The sequence below is a fragment of the Oncorhynchus kisutch genome, linkage group LG20 (assembly GCF_002021735.2).
Source record: "Oncorhynchus kisutch isolate 150728-3 linkage group LG20, Okis_V2, whole genome shotgun sequence".
Taxonomy (NCBI): domain Eukaryota; kingdom Metazoa; phylum Chordata; class Actinopteri; order Salmoniformes; family Salmonidae; genus Oncorhynchus; species Oncorhynchus kisutch.
In genome coordinates, this window is record NC_034193.2 from 29,180,934 (window position 1) to 29,207,999 (window position 27,066).

The 27,066-nt window shown below is 41.9% G+C and overlaps 1 protein-coding gene across 8 annotated transcripts in view; it reads right to left on the reverse strand.

Moving 5' to 3' along the window:
* Positions 1 to 398: 398 nt before the first annotated feature.
* LOC109866042 (double C2-like domain-containing protein alpha) overlaps positions 399 to 27,066 on the reverse strand; it is a 79,110-nt gene continuing 52,442 nt past the window's right edge. For 4 of the 8 annotated variants that reach the window (XM_020454594.2, XM_020454589.2, XM_020454591.2 and 1 more), the window contains 5 exons: positions 21,204 to 21,263; positions 11,431 to 11,627; positions 9,612 to 9,693; positions 6,096 to 6,192; positions 399 to 1,416 (listed from right to left, as the gene is read on the reverse strand). In XM_020454594.2, the coding sequence (XP_020310183.1) occupies positions 1,280 to 1,416; positions 6,096 to 6,192; positions 9,612 to 9,693; positions 11,431 to 11,627; positions 21,204 to 21,263 (573 nt within the window). In that variant the 3' untranslated portion in view covers positions 399 to 1,279. Of the gene's footprint in view, positions 1,417 to 4,982; positions 5,562 to 6,095; positions 6,193 to 9,611; positions 9,694 to 11,430; positions 11,628 to 21,203; positions 21,264 to 27,066 lie in introns of those variants that run through there. The other 4 variants (XM_020454593.2, XM_031799531.1, XM_031799529.1 and 1 more) reach the window with 3 other exon arrangements.

The window sequence follows — 27,066 nt, forward strand, 5'->3', positions numbered from 1 at the left end:
AGTAGCCTAGGGCGCTATGTTTCTGAACACTGAGCGCAAAATTAAATATACAAAATTGATATATATGGCCCTCTGTAACGTGAAAGAGAATTATGTATAGCCTAAGTATATTATGTATAGCCTAAGTGTATTCTCTACTTAGGGGAGAGTGGTGTAAGTTGTGCCATTTTTTACATTCAGCCTCATTCCATCAAGGGACATACAGTATAGTATTATTTGTAACAAATATATCTACATATATATTTCAGGATGTTGTGTATCCCTAGAAATAATCAGAATTCATGTAAATATTGAAAGCCTAGTTTGTCCCAAAAAAGTGATCTAATGGTACAACTTTACATTGGGTATGGGGTAAGTTAGCTGCACATTTCTGTACTGAATGAAATATTACCACTACCTTTTTAAAACCATGTCTATCTTTATTTTCCAAACACAATTCAACACAATCACAAGCACTTTTTGTCTTTGAATCATTTTAAGCATTTTTAACATAGGCCATGCCCTGTTATTACCTCATGTCCCAGCGATAATGCCTTGCATTATGACTGGGAAGAAAACACTTATCCAAAATGTAAACATTTTGACTATATTAGCCCACACAGCTACAAGGATGAACTTCATGCTAGGTTTAGGACCTCATATTGAAACTCATAAAGACCCCAACTGATGTATAGAACAATCTTAAAATGATCTACTTTGGTTCAAATACAAGCATCATGAAACCTCTAACACATATTCATTTGACTTGGTGAAAATCATTTTTGGGGACCTGACTTGCGTCCCACTTTTTCCTGGTTTCTTCCTTCACAGCAGCATTTCCCAAATCCAGTCCCCGGGACCCCAAGGGGTGCATGTTTTTTTTTTTTTTTGCCTGAACACTACACGGCTAATTAAAATGATCAAAGCTTGATGATTAGTTGATTATTTGAATCAGCTGTGTAGTGCTAGGGAATTTTTTAAAAGTGCACCCCTTGGTGCCGAGGACCGAGTTTAGGAAACCCTTCTTCACAGACTCCATGAAATGATGACTGCTTCCTAAGTATTTGGCCAAATTATATATTTTGTGTATGGTTTCTTAGAAACAAGGATGCCTTAACTAACCCCTTTGGCTCAACTAACCCCACACCCCTACCATTTCTTTCTGAACTCAAATGTTCAAAGCATGCAGAATACATCTTCATAACATGCGATGATGAACACCTTCCATCCATAATCCCAATTTAGCCAAACATTTTGGCCAAAAACAGTACAGTGGTGAGATATTATTATTGGCCCATTTTCATTCATGGAATGTGGATCCAGGCAGCTCATTGGTCAACGTGTGCCATCGCTCCACCTTTGTGCCCTTGTTCTTCAGACAGTCTATCCAATGCTGGAGAGTTTCTCCTTGTGAGTGACAGCCTAAGGACACGCCTCCTAGAAGATGTAGACAGAAAAATGAAGTTACAAAACAATCTGTGTCGCACTGGATGTCTTTCCAGGCAATCTATATCATAGTAGCACTGTGCGGATCAATCCATTTATGCGTTACAAGTTATTAACTTTGCAGTCAGCATCAGATTATTTATAATGGGGGTAGCTGATAAACACTTATCCAGGAGTTGACATTTCTGGCAGGTGTCTGCAATGTAGTCAACCTGGAACGCGACCATTGAATACCTCTAGTTGTTGCCCTACAAGTCTTGGGCCGGGATTCAATAAAAGGGACTGTAAAGTTCTGCTGTCTTACTGGTAAAAAGTATTAACTTGTATAAACGTATAAATGAGCTATCTTTATGGGTCTTTATTGCTGAACATCTTTGGTCTAACTGCGCATATCTGGCAGTGCGTGCTTGAACTTAGGCAAAAATATATTTTGATGATGTTAGGTTATCAGCCACATTTCCCCCCTTAAACTTCTTAGGGATAGGGTCTAGTTTCCTGAATTTCCGCCTGACTGACGTGCCCAAAGTAAACTGCCTGTTAATCAGGCCCAGAAGCCAGGATATGCATATAATTGGTAGCATTGGATAGAAAACACTTTGAACTGTTAAAATAATGTCTGAGGTTATAACAGAACTGATATGGAAGGCAAACATCAGAAGAAAATCCAACTGGAATTTTCTTTTTAGCTCCCAGGCTCTTATAATGGAAACCTATTGTTTCTATGTAAATCTGTCTCCCAGATTGCAATGCCTATAGCTTCCACTAGATGTCAAGTCTTTATTCAAAGTTTCAGGCTTGTTTTTTGAAAAAGAAGCAAGAATTTGGAGTTTTGGTGAGAAGAGCACCGGAAACAATATCAGTCTTTTGGCGCGCGAGCGAGAGGGCGTGCTTACTAATTTTCCATTTCTATTGAATAGAAACGTCGTTGTACCTGTTTGGACGAGGTCTAGAGGTAGCTGTTTGGACTCCTTTGTCTGCATGATGAACGAATGGATTACTGAAATCGATGGCGCCAACTAAACTGACTTTTTAAGATATAAAGAAGGCTTTTAACAAAACGACCATTCATGTTGTAGCTGGGAGCCTTGGGGTTGCAAACAGAGGAAGATCTTCAAAAGTAAGAGATTTATTTAATCGCTATTTGGGAATTTATGAAGCCTGTGCTGGTTGAAAAATATATTGATGTGGGGCGCCGTGCCTCAGACAATTGCATGGTATGCTTTCGCCGTAAAGCCTATTAGAAATCGGACAACACAGTTAGATAACAATAACTTAAACTTTTAAATTATATAAGACACTTGAATGTTCATGAATGTTTAATATTACAATTATTTATTTGAATTGCGCACCCTCCAATTTCACCGGATGTTGTCGGCTGGTGTCCCGCTAGTTGGATGCTTATCCCTAAGAAGTTTTTAAGCAAGACGGCTGATCCCATAATAACTAGGTTCACATAGAGTATATAAACAAACAACATACCGTGTATAACTACAGTTGAAGTCGGAAGTTTATATACACCTTAGCCAAGTACATTTCAACTCAGTTTTCACAATTCCTGACATTTAATCCTAGTAAAAATGTCCTGTTTTAGGTCAGTTAGGATCACCACTATATTTTAAGAATGTGAAATGTCAGAATAGTAGTAGTGAGAATGATTTATTTCAGCTTTTATTTCTTTCATCACATTCCCAGTGGGTCAGAAGTTTACATACACTCAATTAGTATTTGGTAGCATTGCCTTTAAATTGGGTCAATCGTTTCAGGTAGCCTACATCAAGCTTCCCACAAGAAGTTGGGTGAATTTCGGCCCATTCCTCCATGACTGAGCTGGTGTAACTGAATCAGGTTCGTACGTAGGCTTCCTTGCTCGCACACACTTTTTCCGTTCTTGTTGATTCCAATTTTCTGGGCTTCGTTATTTACTTAACAAATAAGGAATGCTCAAAATGTGCACAGATGTCAAAGATCAAACATCAAACATACAACTGATGTCTCTCCTGAGTTCTGCAAAATAGGAAAAGTCCAAGTTGCTTTTAATGTGCTTGCAGTCAACCCCTAACGATGTAACTACCTACGTCAATACCTTCTACGCATGAGACCAAGCCCATGCACATACAGTTTTACAAACTGAGAGACAATAGTTCCAGTGTTTTCTAATGGCTCAGCAGTAATTGTCCACTCCCCAAGATTATTTAAAGTGGTATGTCTGACTAGTCTCTTATCTCTTTGCAGGGTTCTGTGTCTATGAATCTCTATTAGCCTTGAGGCGCTTTCTCATGTGAAATCCATAGATTATGGCCTCATTTATTTATTTAAATTGACTGATTTCCTGTAATTGAACTGTCATTCAGTAAAATATTAGAAATTATTGCATGTTGCATTTATATTTTTGTAAAGTATATTTCCACTCTTCATCTCCCCATTATTCATGAGCTATCTGTATAATCATAAATTCGATATTCTGTCATTCGTTGAAGGAGGTTATCTAGCAAGCTTAGCAACTTAGGTCAATTGACTTTTGCCTGCGCTCTGTTCGTCCTGACCGCGTTGCAAGTGTTGGGGGTTCCGTCTTGTCGAGTCCTCATGCTATGTTTGCACGACAAATGACCATTGTGTGAAGCGCTTACTTTGGATGACTCAGGTCGTTTTCCACTCTTTCTCTCCATCAGTTTTGAAGCGAACCTTGTAGCCAATCTGCAGAGCACAAGGTGGTCTGGTAGAGTACCTCCTGCTGTACGTTTTCTCATAGGCGCGTTTGGCTTTGGCATCATTGTGCTTTACAGTGGCCAGGTTTGGCCATGCTGGCTTCAGGTTTTGTTCAGCTCCTGAGCTGTTGTGTGGAGTCTCCTTCCCATAAGGAGTCTGGTTGGACTTTCTCGTGTTGGTTCCTTTGCAGTGTCCCCCTGTAGATCATTAGTGCGAGCTGTGAATAGTTCTGTTTGAGGATGAATTTTCCCGTTCCACCATCCCGTTTGCTTGGGGATATTATGATATTATGTGTTGTGTGTTTGAATTCGTACTTGGCTGTGAAATCTCAAAGTTGCTGTGATTTAGAATGTGGGCCAGTATCTGTCACCATTTCTTCAGGTATTCTGAACCTTGTGAAGATGCTTGGAAGTTTTCAGATGACTGCCTCACTAGTTGTCTTTGTGAAGTTCAAGATCTTGAGCCACCAAGAGTAGTAGTCTATGAAGACTAGGAACATTTTCCCCTTGAACTTGCTGAGGTCTGCTGCCATCTTCACAAATGTTCCTTTCAGCAGGACAATAACCTAAAACACAAGGCCAAATATACTTGCTTACCAAAACAACATTGAATGTTCCTGAGTCACCAAGTTACAGTTTTGACTTAAATCGGCTTGAAAATCTATGGCTGTCTAGCAATGATCAACAACTATCATAGAGCTTAAATAATTTTTTAAAGAATAATGAGCAAATATTGTACAATCCATGTGTGCAAAGCTCTTAGAGACTTACCCAGAAAGACTCAGCTGATTACAGCTGTAATCACTACCAAAGGTGATTCTAACATGTGTTGACTCAGGAGTGTAAATTTGATATTTCTGTATTTCATTTTCAATAACATTTGCTAAAATGTCAAAAAACATGATTTCACTTTGCCATAATGGGCTATTATATCTAGATTGGTGAATTCAGCCTGTAACACAACAAAATGTGGAATGTCAAGGGGTATGAATACTTTCAGAAGGCACTGTATGATCCTTTCCATAGCCTGGACATCTGCTTCCAACCTTGTATCATCCATCTCTGGTTTGGGGTGCCTAGAAAAGGCATCGGCGATGACGAGGTTCTTCCGTTCTTCCCTCAATGGGGTTGAACTTCATCAAGTCGAATCAGCAGCCACTGACATCAAAGGGGTGCATTGTATAGGTCTTTGTTGTTTATCAATGTCACCAGAGGTTTGTGATCTGTGATCAAGCGATAGTTCTCCAACCCTCACAAATGGTAGTAAATCTTTGCTGATGCCCACAAGCCTGCGAGTCACTCATTCTCAATCTCTTTTTGGCGTTACTGTGTGTACGTGAGCAGAAAGCTACAGGCTTAAGGGTGCCGTCGTGTTCTTGTACCCCACCCAAGCCGTAGCTGCTTGCATCTGAGCTTACCACTGTTGAAGAACTGGAGAAATTGCACTAATGAGATCAGTGCTTTGACCATTGGTGGGAAAAGTACCCAATTGTCATACTTGAGTAAAAGTAAAGATATCTTTATAGAAAATGACACAAGTCTAAAGTATTTGGTTTTAAATATACTCAAGTATCAAAAGTAAATGTAATTGCTAAAATATACTTAAGTATCAAAAGTAGAAGTTCAAATAACAAAGAAAATCCGTAAATCAAGCAAACCAGATGGCACAATTGTCTTGTTTTTTACATTTACGGATAGCCAGGGGCACACTCTTTTCTTTAGGAATGTAGTGAAGTAAAAGTAAAAGTTGTCAAAAATGTAAACAGTAAAGTCAAGTACAGATACCCCCAAAAACGACTTAAGTAGTACTTTAAAGTATTTTTAATGAAGTACTTTACACCACTGTGCCTTTGAATGAACTACTGCCTTGGTTAAGAAAGTAAAGAAACTGGACCAATTGGGCAGCCAGGCTGCCCACGACTAGAATCCCACTTATGACTGTGGGTGGCACAGTCGCCAACTCACCAATAAAATCGTTGGATTTCCCTAGGTCGTAGTCCCAGACGGTGACCTCCAGGGTTTTGGTGGACAGCTCCGTGAAGGAGATCTCATAGAAGAACTCCTGCAGAGAGCCAGGGGATGGATGGTGGGTCAAAAGGCAATCATTAACAAGAGATAGAGACAGAAAAATGGGCCCTATATGGATAATTAATATAGAAATAGTGTGTGCATGTCTAGTAACTTGGGTAGAAAAAGTAAAGCAATGAAAGAAACATAGAAACACACTGTTGAACAGCATTTCTTAAATTTCCTTATGAGAATGGTAACAGATTCAGTTTCTCATTGTTGGTCCTGTGGCAGCCAGTGTGTTTGCTGAATTTCACTTTACAGTACTGCACTGCACTGTATTGTCATTGATCCTACATCCTAGGACCTATGCAATTGCGTTCAAAATGTGTGTAGCTGCATTAAATACATTATATACAACAAAAGTATATGGACACCTGCTCGTCGAACATCTCATTCCAAAATCATGGCCATTAGTATGGAGTTGGTCCCCCCATTGCTGCTACAACAGCATCCACTCTTCTGGGAAGGCTTTCCACTCGATCTTGGAACATTACTGCGGGGACTTGCTTTCATTCATTCACAAGAGCATTAGTGAGGTCGGGTGCTGATGTTGGGCGATTAGGCCTCGCTTGCAGTCGGCTTTCCAATTCTTCTCAAAGATGTGCGATAGGGTTGAGGTCAGAGCGTTGTGCAGGCCAGTCAACTTCTTCCACACCGATCTTGACAAACCATTCCTGTATGGACCTCGCTTTGTGCACGGGGAAAAGTTCATTCTCCACCAGACTTTACAGTGGGCACTATGCATTCGTCAGGTAGCGTTCTCCTGGCATCCGCCAAACCCAGATTCGTCCATCGGACTGCCAGATGGTGAAGCGTGATTCATTACTCCAGAGAACGTACTTCCTCTGCTCCAGAGTCCAATGACGGTGAGCTTTACACCACTCCAGCCGACACTTGGCATTGCACATGGTGATCTTAAAGGCTGCTCGGCCATGGAAACCCATTTCATTAAGCTCACAACAAACAGTTATTGTGCTGACGTTGCTTCCAGAGGCATTTTGGAACTCGGTAGTGGGTGTTGCAGCCGAGGAGAAAATGTTTACGCACTTCAGCACACACACCGTTGTCGTTGTTACTCCTAGACGTTTCCACTTCACAATGACAGCACTTACAGTTGACCGAAGCAGCTCTAGCAGGGCATTTGACGAACTAACTTGTTGGAAAAGTGGCCTCCTCTGACGGTGCCACGTTGAAAGTCACTGAGCTTTTCAGTAAGGCCATTCTACTGCCAATGTTTGTATATGGTGGTTGCATGGCTGGGAGCTCGATTTAATACAACTGTCAGCAACAGGTGTGGCTGAAATAGCCGAATCCACTAAATTGACGGGGGTCCACATACTTTTGTATATGTAGTGTATCTGCTGCTTTTAAGTCTTGCATTCCCAAACAAATTCACAAATAGAGAGCTGTTTAGCAAAGCGGAAATAAGAACAATGCAAACCATTGCCTTTTAAAAGGTGAAATTGCCTTTAAAAGGCACAGTTGTCCAGTGAGCTGCTCTATAATGTGCCTTGGATTGAATCCCGGCACAGTGTTGCTAATGAGTACAGGTGGTCAGGGTGGTTGTTGCCATGTGTGCATTACAATTAGCCAGCTCCACGATTGCGTGTGTTCTTTTGGCTAGTGTTGTGTGGCAATTGTTGTGGAAATTTTCGAATGACTTTGCAACCCTGAATTTGAGGGCTGGGAAGATACCAACAATGAAAACACGAAGCAGACCAAACTATTTGGTCTTTTAAAAACTTGCATGTATGTATGTAAAATATTGTATGCTAAAGCCTGAAAATAAATAAATGTGACAATTGATGTTCGTTTCTAACAATAGGGCTGTTTTTCCTAAAGAAGTTGAATTCTCTTCGTGTTTTGTTTCCTTGCCATTCCTTGAAAAAAAGGGATAAAATATACGTATTTTATTTGTCTTTTTGGGTCATGCTTTACTTTGTCATTATTTCTGCCTGGCTAAACTGCCCTTTTGTGGATTTGTTTGGGAATGCAAGACATATAAGCAGCAGATATCTACAGTGCCTTGCGAAAGTATTCGGCCCCTTGAACTTTGCGACCTGTATAGATGTATAGCTACATGTTTTTTTTTAAATCAGTGCATAGGACGCAGCCTCAATGGCCATTACAGTGAAGACTGTAATCAGAGTTAAACAAATAGTATCTGCACAGTTCAACAAAACCAATTCACTAAAATAGATTGATAATCACCTACAATCGCCCATACTATGTATAGTCCTGGTTTCTTTTTAGTCCAGGACTAAGCTTTATCTGGATCTTGTAAAATCGGTCCTTAAACCGGAAATCAAACATGACAATTTTCATGATCGGGGTGCAATCCAAATTAATTTGGGCTAGGATCAGTATGTCGGGACACATGTAGTTTGAGCGGGTTAAGGACACACCGACGATGGCTGTTACATTCTCCAGATCCGTGTCAGATGTCCCAATCATTTTCATTGTTGGTCATGCTGTAGTATGAGCAGTGCTATGTTGCGATTGGCCAAGGACTGCTGCTAATAGCAAATGAGCATGCATCATGTGAGACCAAAACAATGATGGTGAAGAGGAAAGCAACAAGAACAGGCACCGTGTGTACTACGGAGGTGATGGAAGACAGATTGGTGAAGCTGTGGAAAGAAAGCAGCTGCCTTTTCAATGTGGGAGCCCATATTCTGCACCTCTGTGAAATCAATTTTTTTATATGTTTCTGCACATAATAATGTGCACACTAATCCATTTATCTAAATGTAAAATTATTCCAATTTATTAACATTTTTTTTAGCTCACTGTTTGCGTGTTGGCATTTTCTTACATCCTGGGTTTGAGGATGGACGGAATGAAAGATTTGGGACAAGGAAATTGCGAAATGTGAGCACGTCCAAGTTGTTATTTTTTTTAGAGGTTGTGTAATGTATGCTCAGCACAACTGACCGGCTGATCCCAGATCTGTTTGTGCATGATAACAAAAACAGATTTGTCACTCAGGCTGTAGAAGTGATTGGTTGAAATGAGAACCCAAACAGCGGCCGTCCCCAGGACTGGAGCAGAGAAACTAAAAAAAACATGTATTAGTATGTTCGCAGTGCAAATGGCTCGGGGTATGAGCATCCTCTGAATAACTACAATGTGAAATGTAAGTGTTGTATTGTACAAAAAAGACGATATATAATTGGGCATTTTAGATTGTGTCTCCGAGGACTGATTATAGTCCCAATAAGCTTTCTTCATGCCACTGCATGGTGGACACCGCACGATTCACAAACATGCACACAAACACACACATGCACACCAACACAATAACACATACAAACATGCACACAAACACACACACTGCACAATTCACAAACATGCAGATTATAACTTGCACACAAGCACAAGAACCACACCCACACACACAGAAACACACACCTCATTAAACTCTGGGTTAAGAGTCTTTTTTATGACGGCTGTTTTATGCTTGGATTTCTTCTGCAGGTCTGGCTTGAGGTACCTGATACAGAGAAATGTGAGGCTGTCACGCTCCATTAAGAAAACACAAACTCAATTTATTATGCAGTCCAAAGTAATACACTATGTAGGGAATAGGTTGCCATTTGCCATTGTCGTTCCTAAGGCAAGGTCCTGTTTAAAACTCCTGTACATTCTGCATGATTTCTTGCTGCTATTGTAATTGTAAATCCCCATCCACTGAAACTTTTGCAGAATTATAATGTCTTCTGAAACGCATGAAATCCCAAACAGAACTTTCAGAGCGTGATATTGTTACTTTCCAAATGTAAAGACCCCATCATTTAATGGGGTAGATGTAATTCTGTCATCCTACAGCATACATCAATATGGCTGTGTCCCAATTGCACCCCAGATCCTATAGGCCCTGGTCAAAAATAATGGACTATATAGGGAATAGGGTGCTATTCGGTACATTTCCCATGTCCGATTATATACTGTATAGTACGTTTCTAGCTATGTGTGTCGTGACAAGGACAGTTCTGAACGTGAAATCCTATTATCTTACGGTCTGAGACTTGAAGTCTTAAGCTACACAGCAGAATCTTTACTGTGCCGAGTGTCTCTCTCCGTGCTCCTACACATTCTCTAATATATAAACCGACAGAGAGCTAGTTTTCTGCATTTTCCCTCACACATATTTTCCACCCACCACCCCGCAGCACGAAGACCTGATGTTCTCCCCCACACTCAGACACAACAAAACAGATGGGGAATTTACAGAGTGCTAATTCAGAGCAAAGAGCGAGAGAGTGTGGTAGAGAGAGAGAGAGAGCGAGAACGAGAGAAAAAAACAGAATGAGACACTGCGTTTCTGTGTATGTCTGTGTGTGTCTGCATGCATGAGTTTGTGTCCGCATGCATGGTTGTGTGTGTGCATGACCGTGTGTGTATGTGAGAGAGAAAGCGTCTGCATGAGAGACATTTGATTGTGTGAACTGGCAGTAGGAAAACGGCGGCATGTCTATTTCTATTACTTGCTTGTACTTTAACCTGAGGGGGGAAATAGCTGGCTTGGTATATTTCTCCAAGAAAGTGTGTACATGTGTGTTTATGTACGTGAGAAAGGGAGGTAAAGTGAGCTCGGCACAGCCACTGTTTTTTACTAATTCCAGGGAAAGCTCAAGGCCAGTGACGGAATTGAAGTGAACACATTGACAAGGGAGGAAATGTTTAGTTCCTTTGTCCGATTTCTGTCAGGATGCATCAGTCACGCTGGGGAAAATTCCTCCTCTCACTAGCCATGGCTTTCTCTCTCCCTCTCCCTATCCCCCTCCCTCCCTCCCCTTGTTTTCAAATAATTTACTATTGAAATGCAATTGTACAACAGCTCCAGTCCGTAAATCTCTGTATGTTACTAACCATGACTCCCTGTACACTGCATCTCTTTCTACCGCTCTTGCCCACTGGAAATAATAAGGTATTTGTTTTCTTTCAGATACTTTGAGCCTTTCATTGAGCCTGCCTGGAGTGCCGAATAGTAAGAGTTTTCACTTTTGGGACTATTCCATTCACTCCGTTACAACATTCAAGCTCAATCAAGCGCAGCTTTAGTATTTAAAAGAAAACAAAACATTTATAAACAACAAAAACGGTCCGAAAACATGTGAAACAGAGAAACACTCATTTTCATTTCCGTTGCAAAACATTTAGCTGCGGTGTGCTCTAATGAACATAACCCAGGTCTAGTATTGGTATCACGGTCAACGTCTATACTCACGTTTTGACATAGGGGTCCGAGAATCCATTGACGTCCATGGCGGCTAGGTGGGCGCAGCGTCGCACACCCACACAGAGCCCTCCGTGGGCCCTCTCCTCCCCTTTGGCCTTATCGACCACACCGGACGTGGGGAGGAACTGCAGGCAGAGCAGCAGACGACCCCTCTCCTCCAGACTCCTCTGCTGTTCACTCTCCCACTGAGGGAAAGGGGACATTGAGGAAAAAGTGGTAGAGAGAAAAGGAGAGAGTGAGAGAAAGGAACAGATATAGAGAAAAGGATAGAGAATGAGAGAGAAAGTAGCAGAGATTTTTTTTATTAAGGATAGAGTGAAAGAGAAAAGGAAAGAGTCAAACCAGGGGCTGCTATCATCTCCCTCTTAAATGAGCGAGTGCCAAAGAACTGTTGAACTTTTTACTTTGTAAACTTCAGTATTTAGGCCAGCAGCCTGTTGGGATGACTATGTATTGACCTTTTGTGTCTGTACTGAAGGCACTTAAGTTAGCAGTGAAAACATTTGTCAGACACGATGTTGACATAGCAACTGCTAGGTCCTTTCAGATTTCCCAAGATTTTGGGAAAAGGGACGTGCAAGGTCAAAAAAATTTGCAACTACCTTGGAATGCTCAGTCAATGAGAATTATACCACAGCATTGCTGAATACTCATTTCTGATTGGTTAGAAGGACACTCTAGAATGAACATTCTAGAATGAACATTAAAACCAGATAATGGGGCATTTGTAAAATATTTCTGGACAGTAAGTAAAATATACTGGGAGACCTTGGAATCAGTATGCAATAAGCGGCTACACATGCAGACCATACTTGCTACAAAGTAACAGAGAGATAAACCAACAAACCAAAATTGGATACACTGTAAACGCAGGTCCAACAAGGAAGAACTTGTTGGACCTGATTTGTTTTTGCCGAGACATAATTTTTTAGAGCATCTGATGACATAACTTGGTGAGTGATGGAAATGAATTCCTCTGGTCCCTACTGTTGCAGTCATGACACAAGTGGCTCTATGCTGTCAAATACTCCCACATTTCTAATTTGACCAGCTGTTTTCAGAAACTGATCTTTTTTAATTCGGTTGTCATACTGGCAGGTTTACTAGCAACAAAATAGTTGTGTTTGATATGCAATACGATCTCCTCGTAATGAACAGTGTTGAGTGTCCTGAAGTGAAGGCACACTTTTCTGGCTACGCCAGGCATTATCAGCTCATTGTTATGGATGTATCCAAATTAACGTCAGTAGAAAACAGCTACTTTGTTGTTGTCCTGTCTGCAGAGGTTGTGACTGTGTTAGCCGTAGCTAGCTGGCTAGCTAGCAAGCAAGGGATAAGGAGGTTGCCAGCGAGCATGGCAACAGAACATAAAGAACGAACGACTGGATCGCGTCCATAAGTATCAAACTAACTGAACAATGACTCGTTCGCGACTCTAGCAACCAAAGGATGAGAAAGTCTGAATTAGTTTATAAAAATTAAAATATAAACATAATGTTTTTTTCTACTGATAAATGTGTGCTTTCATCATATTGTTTTCTTTAGCAACTGTGGGTGGTATAAGCGGTATAAACAGCTCCGTTCTGTACATTACCTTGGAAAAATGAACTCTGCAAAGGGACTCGGTCCTGCCTCGTCCCTCTGCGTTGTCCTTTATTTCCAAGGCAATGTATATGACTTCGGCGTTTATCCCTTACATAAAGTATATTTAATACTGATGGATAGAGTGTCATATTAGCATTTCTTTTTTGTTGCCATTGTTGAATTACTGCATTGGGACATTGTCTTCCAACAGGTGCACCACTACTATGAGTTGCTAGTACAGATGAACACGTTATCTGACAATTAATTTATTGTTAAAAGACAATAAATAGCCTTTGGGTTGAAACATGTCCACGTCAGTACATTCAATACAGTGTCGCTCTGAACTGTACGTGTCCTATCTTATGCATGGACAGACTTAGTGATTTGGGGTTTTATAGTAAAGAAAGGTAATTTAACTGTAAACATGTATTACCGTTGATTATCAAATCACTTCAAAAAGTAGGTCACATGTTCATCCAAAATAATTCCAGCAACAGTGCACTGTGCACCTGCCAACTTTCCTTCAATTCGCAAGTGTCTGAAACTAAAGTCAGCAATAAAAGAAACATATCTTTTTCAGGACCCTGTCTTTCAAAAATAATTTGTATAAATCCAACTAACTTTACAGATCGTCATTGTAAAGGGTTTAAACACTGTTTCCCATGCTTGTTCAATGAACCATGAACAATTAATGAACATGCACCTGTGGAACTGTCGTTAAGACACTAACAGCTTACAGACGGTAGGCAATTAAGGTCACAGTTATGAAATCTTAGGACACTTTCCACTGACTCTGAAAAACAGCAAAAGAAAGATGCCCAGGGTCCCTGCTCATCTACCTGAATGTTCCTTAGGCATACTGCAAGGAGGCATGAGGGCTGCAGATGTGGCCAGGGCAATAAATTGCAATGTCCTTACTGTGAGACGCCTAAGACAGCACTACAGGATGAACAGCTGATCGTCCTCGCAGTGGCAGACCACATGTAACAACACCAACAGGATTGGTACATCCAAACATCACACCTGCGGGACAGGTACAGGATGGCAACAACAATGTTACACCAGGAACGCACAATCCCTCCATCAGTGCTCAGACTGTCCGCAAAAGGCTGAGAGAGGCTGGACTGAGGGCTTGTAGGCCTGTTGTAAGGCAGGTCCTCACCAGACATCACAGGCAACAACATCGCCTATGGGCACAAACCCACCGTTGCTGGACCAGACAGGACTGGCAAAAAGTGCTCTTCACTGACGAGTCGTGATTTTGTCTCACTGGGGGTGTAAGCTCAATTTCCCCTCTGGGGATCAATAAAGTTTATCCATTCATTCATCCTCTTGTGTGTCTTATAGACTGACTATTGTGGTGGAAGAGTCTGATAGCAAGTACAGCACGGTACGCATCATGGCACATCACATTAAGATTGACGGATAAAGGAATAGAAAAGAAAAGCGAGGGAGCAGCCACTCAAAGAAGCTAAGAATGATGAGATGCAACATCTCAGGGAAGCATGAGTCACTCCATGGCCACAGGCAGAGCCGAGCTACATGCATGTATTAATAGTGAAGCATACATTCGTCTATATTCCACATCCATTTTTACCCCCTTACATGTATGTCTATTTTATGTTATTTTTGTGAGTGCATAAATTTGCCAACCTTTGATTAGGGCTGTTACAGTGACCATACTACCAGCACACTGGCATTCACGAGTCATGACCACTTTTAAATTCCACATGACCTTTTAGTCAAGGTAACTAGGCTTCTCCAAGTTCTGATGCTGCTGATGGTTACAGTGCCTTGCGAAAGTATTCGGCCCCCTTGAACTTTGCGACCTTTTGCCACATTTCAGGCTTCAAACATAAAGATATAAAACTGTATTTTTTTGTGAAGAATCAACAACAAGTGGGACACAGTCATGAAGTGGAACGACATTTATTGGATATTTCAAACTTGGATAGAACTTAACAAATAAAAAACTGAAAAATTGGGCGTGCAAAATTATTAACCCTCGTAGACGGCCCTAGTCGCATCCTCAGAGCATGCGCAGACCAGCTGGCTGGAGTGTTTATGGACATATTCAGTCTCTCCCTATCCCATTCTGCAGTCCCCACTTGCTTCAAGATGGCCACCATAGTTTCTGTACCTAAGAAAGCAAAGGTAACTGAACTAAATTACTACCCGTAGCACTCAATTCTGTCATTATGAAAAGCTTGAGAGGCTAGTTAAGGATCATATCACCTGCACTGTACCTGACTGCCTAGACCCACTTCAATATGCATAACGCCCCTATAGATCCACAGACGATGCAATCGCCATTGCACTACACACTGCCCAATCCCGTCTGGACAAGCGGAATAACCACTAGGCAGGGTAGCCTAGTGGTTAGAGCGTTGGACTAGTAACCGAAAGGTTGCTAGTTCGAATCCCTGAGCTGACAAGGTACAAATCTGTCGTTCTGCCCCTGAACAGGCAGTTAACCCACTGTTCCTAGGCTGTCATTGAAAATAAGAATTTGTTCTTAACTGACTTGCCTAGTAAAAAACATTTATTTATTTATTTTTTATTTAAATGTAAGAATGCTTTTCATTGACTACAGCTCAGCCTTCAACACCATAGTACCCTCCAAGCTCATCATTAAGCTTCGGGCCCTGGGTCTGAACTCCGCCCTGTGCAATAGGTCCTGGACTTCCTGACTGGCCGCCCCCAGGTGGTAAAGGTAGGAAATAACACCTCCACTACGCTGATCCTCAACACAGGGGCCCCACAAGGGTGCATGCTCAACCTCCTCCTGTACTCCGTGTTCACCAATGACTACGTGGCCACACATGCCTCCAACTCAATCATCAAGTTTGCAGACAACACAACAGTGGTAGGCCTGATTAACAACAATGACGACACAGCCTACACGAAGGAGGTGAGAGCCCTGGCAGAGTGGTGCCAGGTAAATAACCTCACCTTCAACGTCAACAAAACAAAGGAGCTGATCGTGGACTTCAGGAGACAGCAGAGGGAGCACACCCCCAACCACATCAACAGGGCCGCAGTGGAGAAGGTGAAAAACTTCAAGTTCCTCTGTGAACACATCACTGACAATCTGAAATGGTCCACCCACAAAGACAGTGGTGAAGAAGGTGCAAAAACACCTCTTCAACCTCAGGAGACTGAAGGAATTCGGCTTGGCCCCTAAGACCCTCATACATTTTTACAGATGCACCATTGAGAGCATCCTGTCAGGCTGTATCACCGCCTGGTACGGCAACTGCACCGTCCGCAACCGCAGGGCTCTTCAGAGCGTGGTGCGGTCTGCCCAACGCATCACATGGGGCACACTGCCTGGCCTCCAGGACATCTACATCACCCAATGTCACAGAAAGGTCAAAAAGTTCATCAAGGACATCAACCACCCGAGCCACGGCCTGTTCACCCCGCTATCATCCAGAAGGTAAAGTCAGTACAGGTGCATCAAAGCTGGCACCGAGAGACTGAAAAACAGCTTCTATCTCAAGGTCATCAGACTGGTAAATAGCCATCACTGGATGGAGCCCTGCCCTGAACTTAGTCACGAGTCGACTACCGCCCGGTTACTCTACCATGAACCTTAGAGGCTACTGCCCTATGTACATACACATGGAACACTAGTCACTTTATTAATATAACACTTTTCACTTTAATAATGTTTACATACTGTTTTACTAATTTAATATGTATATCCTGAATTCTAGTCAAGGCCATCCTATTCAACTGTTGCTGTACATATACCATTCTATCCCATGTATTCTACAGATTTACTACATATTCTATCCACATACTGTCCATAATGTCTATACATCCCATCATATACATATATGGGGCGGCAGGGTAGCCTAGTGGTTAGAGCGTTGGACTAGTAACTGGAAGATCACAAGTTCAAATCCCCGAGCTGACAAGGTACAAATCTGTCGTTCTGCCCCTGAACAGGCAGTTAACCCACTGTTCCTAGGCCGTCATTGAAAATAAGAATTTGTTCTTAACTGACTTGCCTAGTTAAATAAGAGTTTAAAATATATATATGTATATATATATACAGAACCAGTCAAAAGTTTGGACACACCTACTCATTCGACGGTTTTTCTTTATTTGTACTATTCTCTACATTGTAGAATAATAGTGAAGACATCAAAACTATGAAATAACACATATGGAATCATATAGTAACCAAAATAGTTTTAAACAAATCAAAATATTTTAGATTTTTCAAAGCAGACACCATTTGCCTTGCTGTCTCTGCCTGGCCGGTTCCCCTCTTTCCACTGGGATTCTCTGCCTCTAACCCTATTACAGGGGCTGAGTCACTGGCTTACTGGGGCTCTCTCATGCCGTCCCTGGAAGGGGTGCGTCACCTGAGTGGGTTGATTCACTGATGTGGTCATCCTGTCTGGGTTGGCGCCCCCCCTTGGGTTGTGCCATGGCGGAGATCTTTGTGGGCTATACTCAGCCTTGTCTCAGGATGGTAGGTTGGTGGTTGAAGATATCCCTCTAGTGGTGTGGGGGCTGTGCTTTGGCAAAGTGGGTGGGGTTATATCCTTCCTGTTTGGCCCTGTCCGGGGGTGTCCTCGGATGGGGCCACAGTGTCTCCTGACCCCTCCTGTCTCAGCCTCCAGTATTTATGCTGCAGTAGTTTATGTGTCGGGGGGCTAGGGTCAGTTTGTTATATCTGGAGTACTTCTCCTGTCCTATTGGTGTCCTGTGTGAATCTAAGTGTGCGTTCTCTAATTCTCTCCTTCTCTCTTTCTTTCTCTCTCTCGGAGGACCTGAGCCCTAGGACCATGCCCCAGGACTACCTGACATGATTACTCCTTGCTGTCCCCAGTCCACCTGGCCGTGCTGCTGCTCCAGTTTCAACTGTTCTGCCTTATTATTATTCGACCATGCTGGTCATTTATGAACATTTGAACATCTTGGCCATCTTCCGGCACAGCCAGAAGAGGACTGGCCACCCCATATAGCCTGGTTCGTCTCTAGGTTTCTTCCTAGATTTTGGCCTTTCTAGGGAGTTTTTCCTAGCCACCGTGCTTCTACACCTGCATTGCTTGCTGTTTGGGGTTTTAGGCTGGGTTTCTGTACAGCACTTTGAGATATCAGCTGATGTACGAAGGGCTATATAAATACATTTTAATTGATTTGATTTGATGACAGCTTTGCACAGTCTTGGCATTCTCTCAACCAGCTTCACCTGGAATGCTTTTCCAACAGTCTTGAAGGAGTTCCCACATGCTGAGCACTTGTTGGCTGCTTTTCCTTCACTCTGCGGTCCAACTCATCCAAAACCATCTCAATTGGGTTGAGATTGGGTGATTGTGGAGGCCAGGTCATCTGACGCAGCACTCCATCACTTTCCTTCTGGTCAAATAGCCCTTACACAGCCTGGAGGTGTTCGGTCATTGTCCTGCTGAAAAACTTATTATATTCCCTCTAAGGGCAAACCAGATGGGATGGCGTATCGCTGCTGAATGCTGTGGTAGCCATGCTGGTTAAGTGTGCCTTGAATTTTAAATAAATCACTGACAGTGTCACCAGCAAAGCACCGCCACACCATCACCTCCGCCTCCATGCTTCATGGTGGGAACCACACATACAGAGATCATCAGTTCACCTACTCTGCGTCTCACAAAGACACGGTGGTTGGAACCAAAAATCTCAAATTTGGACTCATCAGACCAAAGGACAGATTTCCATTGCTAGTTTTTCTTGGCCCAAGAAAGTCTCTTCTTATTATTGGTGTCCTAGTAGTGGTTTCTTTGCAGCAAATCGACCATGAAGGCCTGATTCACGCAGTCAACTGATGTTGAGATGTGTCTGTTACTTGAACTCTGTGAAGAATTTATGTGGGCTGCAATCTGAGGTGCAGTTAACTCTAATGAACTTATCCTCTGCAGCAGAGGTAACTCTGGGTCTTCCTTTACTGTGGCGGTACTCATGAGAGCCAGTTTCATCATAGCGCTTGATGGTTTTTGCCACTGCACTCGAAGAAACTTTTCAGGATTGATTGATCTTCATGTTTTAAAGTAATGATGGACTGTCATTTCGTTTTGCTTATTTGAGCTCTTCTTGCCATAATATAGAGTTGTTGTTTTTTTACCAAATAGGGCTGTCTTCTGTATACCACCCCTATAATTGTCACAACACAACTGATTGGCTTAAACGCATTAAGAAGGAAAGAAATTCCACAAATAAACTTTTAACAAGGGACACCTGTTAATTTAAATGCATTCCAGGTAACTACCTCATGAAGCTGGTTGCGAGATCTCCAAGAGTGTGCAAAGCTGTCATTAAGGCATAGGGTGGCTACTTTGAAGAACTTTTTTGGTTACTACATGATTATATATGTGTTATTTCACAGTTTTGATGTCTTCACTATTATTCTACAATGTAGAAAATAGTAAAATAAAGAAAAACCCTTGAACGAGTAGGTTATTCCAAACTATTAACTGGTACTGTGTATATATATTTTTAAAATAGATTTTCCTTTATTATTTTCCCCTAACACCCCTCACCTAATTGGAGTAAACTAATGGACAACAACACTTAGACTTCTACTTCTAGCCTATACAGTGCATCCTGTTTCCATTGATCATCCTTGAGATGTTTCTACAACTTGATTGGATTCCACCTGTGGTAAGTTCAATTGACTGGACATGATTTGGAAAAGCACACACCTGTCTATAGAAGGTCCCACAGTTGACAGTGTATGTCAGGGCAGAAACCAAGCAATGAGGTCGAAAGAATTCTCCATAGAGCCCTGAGACAGGATTGTGGGGAAGATCTGGGGCAGGGTACCAAAAAATGTCTGCAGCATTGAAGGTCCCCAAGAAAACAGTGGCCTCCATCATTCTTCAATAGAATAATTTGGCGGCCAGCTTCCTAGAGCTGGCTGCCAAACTGAGCAATCGGTGGAGAAGGGCCTTGGTCAGGGAAGTGACCAAGAACCCTGTGGTCACTCTGACAGAGCTCCAGAGTTCCTTTGTGGAGATGGGAGAACCTTCCAGGATAACCATCTCTGCATCACTCCACCAATCAGGCCTTTATGGTAGTGGCCACACAGAAGCCACTCCTCTGTAAAAGGCACATGACATCCTGCTTGAATTGAACCAAAAGGCACCTAAAGGACTCTCAGACATTGAAAAACAAGATTCTCTAGTTATTTGAAACCAAGATTGAACTCTATGGCCTGAATGCCAAGCGTCATGTCACCTGGCACCATCCATACGGTGAAGCATGGTGGTTCAGCGTCATGCTGTGGGGGATGTTTTTCAGTGGCAGGGACTGGGAGACTAGTCGGGATCGAGGGAAAGATGTACGGAGCAAAGTACAGAGATATTCTTGATGAAAACCTGCTTAGAGTGCTCAGGACCTCTGGTGCGAACGTTCACCTTTCAACAACCTGAAGCACACAGCCAAGCCCGGGCTCTGGCTTGAGTGGTCCAGCCAGAGCCCGGGCTTGAACCCAATCGTACATCTCTGGAGAGACCTGAAAATAGCTGTGCAGCGACGCTCTCCATCCAACTGAACAGAGCTTGAGAGGATCTGCAGAGGATCTGCAGAGAAAAATGGGAGAAACTCCCCAATTACAGGTGTGCCAAGATTGTAGCCTCATACCCAAGAAGATGCAACGTTGTACATTTCTGCCAAAGTTTGCTTCAACAAAGTACTGAGTAAAGGGTCTGAATGTCATAGTTCAGTTTTGTAAAATTATGTTTTGAAAGTTCTGAACCTTTCTATTCTCAGTTTCTACAGATTGTAAATTAAAGATAATTTTTTTTGTTAAAAGTATTATTATATTATTGATCGATTGACTATGACTTTTCAAGTCACCCAGGAGTGCTATCTGCAGCGTTAGCTCCAGGTAAATGTTGCACTTCTTCAACCATTCCTGCAACCAAAAACAAGCGACATATGGTCAGTACCAAAACAAATAATCAAATGATTCTGTCTCTTCGTAGCAAAATCTGCAGAGCTGGGATGGTTTTATCCCCCATTTATATAACATTCTATTGGTGGCAAGAATTTTGTATAATAATTTAAATGGAAAAATTCTAAGTTTTGAATCCGGTGTTGCTCAAGCCAACACTGCCTTTAAAAGTCAAAGTGCGATGTCGGCAACCATGGTCAGACAGACAGAGGTGAAGTGGTGTTTGGTGTACCTCTCTCAGGTAGCAGGAAATGCCTCTCAGTGCCGCACTCATTGCAGAAGGGGAGGGAAGCTGGAGAGAGATAGAGAGAGAGTGAGAGAGAGAGAGAGAGAGAGAGAGAGAGAGAGAGAGAGAGAGAGAGAGAGAGAGAGAGAGAGAGAGAGAGAGAGAGAGAGAGAGAGAGAGGAAGAAAGATAAATATAGCTGCGAGCAGCAATGAACACGTTTCACAGGATGACAGAAAGGACAACTGATCAGTTGGATAACAATGCAAGCACTATCAGGTAGGAACTAGCTTCCTTTATGTGCAATCAGTGAAAGCATTAGCATGTTTATCTCTCAGTATCACAAGGATGATGCAAGTGAAGTTTAGTCTAGTGCTGTAGGTTCGTTATCTTGGAATGCAGCTGGTAATCATTCTTAAAGTCATTACTTAATTCTGGGGTCAATTTGACTACTGTTTCTGAAATATTTTCAGCATTAATGTACTGGTATCTTGCGGTCATCTTTGAATTCTGGGACATAATTTTGTCGAAATCTGCTTGTGTAAATTATTTCAATCTCATTGTACATTAGCATTCCAAAATACTTAAATACACCCTCACAACTGTAATACCCTGACAGAGCAAGCGGCAGGACTTCCGGTTTCATATTTTCCCAAATAAAATATCCACTTGTCACTACGTTCAGACCACATACAGTGCATTCACTTTTAACACATTTTGTTACGTTACAGCTTTAGTCTAAAATGGATTCAAATGTTTTTTATTTTACCCCCCTCATCAATCTACACACAATACTCTATAATGAAAAAGAAAAACACGTTTTTAGAAATGTTTGCAAATTTACAAAAGTATTCAGACCCTTTACTCAGTACTTTGTTGAAGGTAGTTTGGCAGCAAATATAGCCTCGAGTCTTTTGGGGTATGACGCTATAAGCTTGCAATACCCGTATTTGGGGAGTTATTTGGACAGGTGTGTCTTTCCAAATCATGTCCAATAAATTGAATTTACTACAGGTGGACTTCAATCAAGTTGTTGAAACATCTCAAGGATGATCAATGGAAACAGGACGCACCTGAGCTCAATTTAGAGTCTCATATTAAAGGGTCTGAATACTTCTTTTTTTTTTTATAAATTAATACATTTCCAAAAACCTGTGTTTCACATTATTCGTCAGCATAATTTAACAATCATTTGCATTAGACAAAGTCCACTTGATCAATAGTTATTGCTCTAGTATCCTATGGTGCCACTGGTGCCACTGGTGCCAATGACATTTATAGTGCCGCCATCTAGTCTGGTGTAGCCATCTAAGGCAGCAGTGACTTTATATTCACACAGCTTATGTTTTGAATGCAGCAACTATTAAAGACTGACGTAATGAGTAAATACAAAAACTGGAGGGAATCTGACATATGGTTAATGAGGAGAAGATGATTGCAGATGATTTTGAGCATTAGCATTACATATGCAAACAATTGGTTGTTTATAGTTTCCTTGTTTTTTTAGACATCCATACCAAATTCAGTTAGACTTTTAGACATCCATGACAGTGATGACAAGTTCCAAGTTGATAGGACACTGTGGAGTGGATTAACATTGGTTTAAATGTAAAATCTGATTTTTGATAGGCCTACATTCCAAATTGGTGTATTTTGGTCCTATGGTTCATGAGAAGACGTATGTGCTAATATGAATCTACTGGTATCGTGTGGCCATCTTTGAATGTTATTGAACATTATTTTCTCAAACTCTTTAGTGACTGTTGTGAAGTTTTGAGTCAATCTGACTTTTAGTCCATGAGAAGATTTTTTATGATTCATTTAAGAATGCAGTTACAGCCAAAAAAGATCATTGTGACCCTAAAACGTTTCAAGTTGATAAGCCATTGTGAAGTGGATTTACAAGGGATTTAAAAGGGACAGGTAAAATCTGATTTACTGATTTATAAATAACTTATCATATCTTAACCAATCTAAGGAAACTAAGTTAAGAGAAGAATGAGAATACGTTTTCAAAAATGTTCAAGATGTAGGAAAATCGATCCTGAGAGACCGTTGGGTCCTTGAGGCAAATTTGTTCAACATTTCAAGTCTCTAGGTCAAAAGGGGTGATGGATTTGAGGGTTTAAGTGAGACTGCTTATAACAGCACCTCATAGGCCAATCAGTACCATTCTTTTTGACCAGATTACTCATGACCTCTAGTTTCTGTGTGCCAAATATAGGCTATGAAGTGCGTGCTCGGAGAAGCACAGAGCAAAGTTAACTTTCTAAGATATCTGCTGGGATGGTCTAAATAAAACTAGGCAGCATTTCACACTGAAAAGGATATTCCAACCCTGAGCCCCAGACTGCTCTGCTCTTACTGATCAAAAAACGTTTTTGTGTGCTGCTTAACCAATGGCTGTGCTGTGTAGACCTACGGTGGCAGTTCAGGAGGAGAGTCAAAGGCTTCTTTTGATTTTTGGTGGGTATTAAGCCTAGTCCAAAAATGTGTGTGAAGACTGGCCTACAGTTTCTGTTCAGTTTGAAAAGAGAGTGCGAAGGGGAGGACCGGAGGTCATCTTTGATAGCATGCTACTACTATAATCGATTTGATTAAAAACAATATGTTTCTTGCCCATTATGTATTTATCAGAGTTATTGACCTCACAATTAGACAGATTCAAGTAATTTACATTGTGGTGCTGAAACTTCAAGCAGCAGCAATCGGAAATGGACAGCTCATAGTGCTGAAAGAAGGCAAATTCGACGAGGCATTTTAATTAGACTACTAACAACAAGAGGGCTTTCTTTGTGTTGGAGCCTATTTTTACCTATTAAGAAATAAGAGGTAAGCCTAACTGTTTGGCAGATGAAATTAAGCTATAGGCTGCTATAACCATAGGTTTGTCGGTCAATTCCTCCACCCACTATTCACTCTTAAAATAGCCTACCTCTGTGTCAGTGAACGGCCGTTAAGTTAAAACCAAGATTCGAATTGAAGGGGTATGAGAGGGTATGCCATAGGCCTACCTTATTTTAAAGAAAGTGTCAAAAAGCACAGGCCTACGCTTTGTTAGCTTAAGAAAAATAAAACAGATCTGATTATATAAAATGATCTATAACAGCGCTTTGGTCCGCAGTAATTTATTCTAGAAACAAACTGTAAAATACCCGGGAAAGACGTGACACTGATGCATATGGGGATATCATTGTTTCATTTATTTGACTTTCAGAGGCTGAGCTACAATGTCCTATAGCTGAGGAGACAAAAACATTTACTTTGCTTGGAAGTAATCTAATTCTGTCACTATCAACTGATTAAGCTATTCACTTTCTGTGCAATAGAAGATGCTTAAACCCAGACAGCTTTAAGGGAAACACTTGTGACCTTCTCTCATTGGGTTACGCAACTGAAGAGTAGCCAGCAGTTAAAGCTTACATTTTCTGCAACGGTAGGCGTACTCTGTATGGGGTGGAAAGTTAGGCCTAACTTTTGAAAGTACCATGCTCAGATTCCAAATTACGTTTCTGTCACACCCTGATCTGTTTCACCTGTTCTTGTGAGTGTCTCCACCTCCTCCAGGTGTCGCTTATTTTCCCCAGTGTATTTATCCCTGTGTTTCCTGTCTCTCTGTGCCAGTTCGTCTTGTATGTTTTCAAGTCAACCAGCGTGTTTTTCCAATGCTCCTGTTTTCTATTCTCTTGTTCTAGTCTTCCCGGTTTTGACCCTTGCCTGTTTTTTCTGGACCTGCCTGACCCTTCTGCCATCAAGCCTATCTGCCACTCTGTACCTCTTGGACCTTTTGCCTGTCCACGACCATTCTCTTGCCTACTCCTTTTGGATATAAATAAACAACTAAGACTCTAACCATCTGCCTCCTGCATCTGGGTCTCTTATAGTTTCAGATTGAATTATTTGCAAACAGGGACAATTTAGTTGCAAACAAGACACACTGATTTGGCATTGGAATAATATGATATGAACACATCGACCTCTGTCTATTCTTAGCCTGTAATTTCCATAATTTGTCACACCCTGATCTGTTTCACTTTGTAATTGTCTCCACCCCCTCCAGGTGTTTCCCACCTTCTCCATTATCCCCTGTGTATTTATACCTGTGTTTGTCTGTTGCCAGTTCATCTTGTTACTCAAGTCAACCAGCGTTTTTGTGTCTCAGCTCCTGCTTTTCCCAGTCTCTCTCTTTTTCTCACCCTCCTGGTTTTGACCGTTGCCTGTCTGACCACTCTGCCTGTCCCTGACCATGAGCCTGCCTGTACATTTGCCCCACCTCGATTATTGACCTCTGCATGCCTGCTGTCCGGGAACCGTTGCCCCACCTCTGGTTTACTGACCCCTGCCTGCCTTGACCTGTCTATTGTCTGCCCTTGTTGTTAAACCATTGTTAATTTGACATTGTCAGCAACACTGTCTTACCGTCACACCTGATAATTTGTGTGGTATTAAAAAATATTCTGCTTATATTGTGACGACCCTCCCACTGTCTGCCAAATTCTTTGCTCTTTGTTTTCCTTAATAGGATGTCGGTGGGCGGAGCTGGGAGGGTCGTCAGCAAAATGGGACACACCTGGTCCCAGGTGTGTCCCGGGATAAATACACCTCTTCCCCATTCATTGGGGAGACTCTCTCTGTGCAGTCACTGATACATTTTGGTTGTGGAATTTTTGTTTGCGTTGGCACCTTCATCTCTCATTATCACATTTATGCACGCAACCACTCACTTACACTACTGATTACTGAATACACACACAATTGTTAATTGTATTTAGTTTACTTCAGTTAATAAATATATTTTGTTATTTCTGATCTCAACGTTGTCTCCCTTTTTGTTACAAACTTCGAGCCGGTTCGTGACAATTTGTAAAATGATTTAGAATTGCATGAAAGGTTTCTAAATTATTTTTTTTCTCAGACCAGCAAATATGATGATAGATTCATGCAATACTTTTACTATAAAGGAGGTCTTTCCACCCCTACTCTTTTTTTTTACCACTTTTTCTCCCCAATTTTGTGGTATCCAGTCTTGTCTCATCGCTGCAACTCCCGTTCGGACTCGGGAGAGGCGAAGAGCAACGCATCCTCCGAAACACAACCCAACCAAGCCGCACTGCTTCTTACACAATGCCCACTTAACAAAGGAGCCAGCCGCACCAATGTGTCAGAGGAAACACTGTACACCTGATGACCGTGTCAGGGTGCACTGCGCCCAGCCTGCCATAAGAGTCGCTAGTGTGTGATGGGACAAGGACATGCCTGCCCGGCCAAACCCTCCCTAACCTGGACGATGCTGGGACAATTTTGTGCCGCCCCATGGGTCTACCGGTTGTGGCCGGTTGCAACAGAGCCTGGACTCGAACCCAGAATCTCTAGTGGCACAGCTAGCCCTACGATGCAATGCACTGTGCCACTTGGGAGGCCACCCCAACTCTTGTCTACAGTGGTCTGCGAACCCACAACCTTCTGGCCCACAGCCCTGGGCACTATCACAATTCCTGCATTGCCATGTAATGCTTACAGGATGCATATCTAACACTCTGGTCTGTTGATGAAGTGAGGGTAAAGGGTAGACATGTTCCACTTTGTTTTGTTATTTTGTGTTTAGCAAAGTTTTTTATTTCCAAACGTTCAGGGAGGGTTTAGGTAAAATATATTTTGCTGAAGAGGGGCCATCCATTTTAATTTCAGAGTGGTCTGATTTTCTTCTTGCAACTCTTATTATAAATAACGTCCACTCCCTTATCCCTTTTTATTGTAATCTGCCTTTATCTATCCTCTCATCGCTGTTGGTTTGGATCTGACATTTTGACTTCGGTTTCTGTCTGGTTTTGTTTAGCACGGGGTGGGGAAGAGATGACTCAAGAAGAACT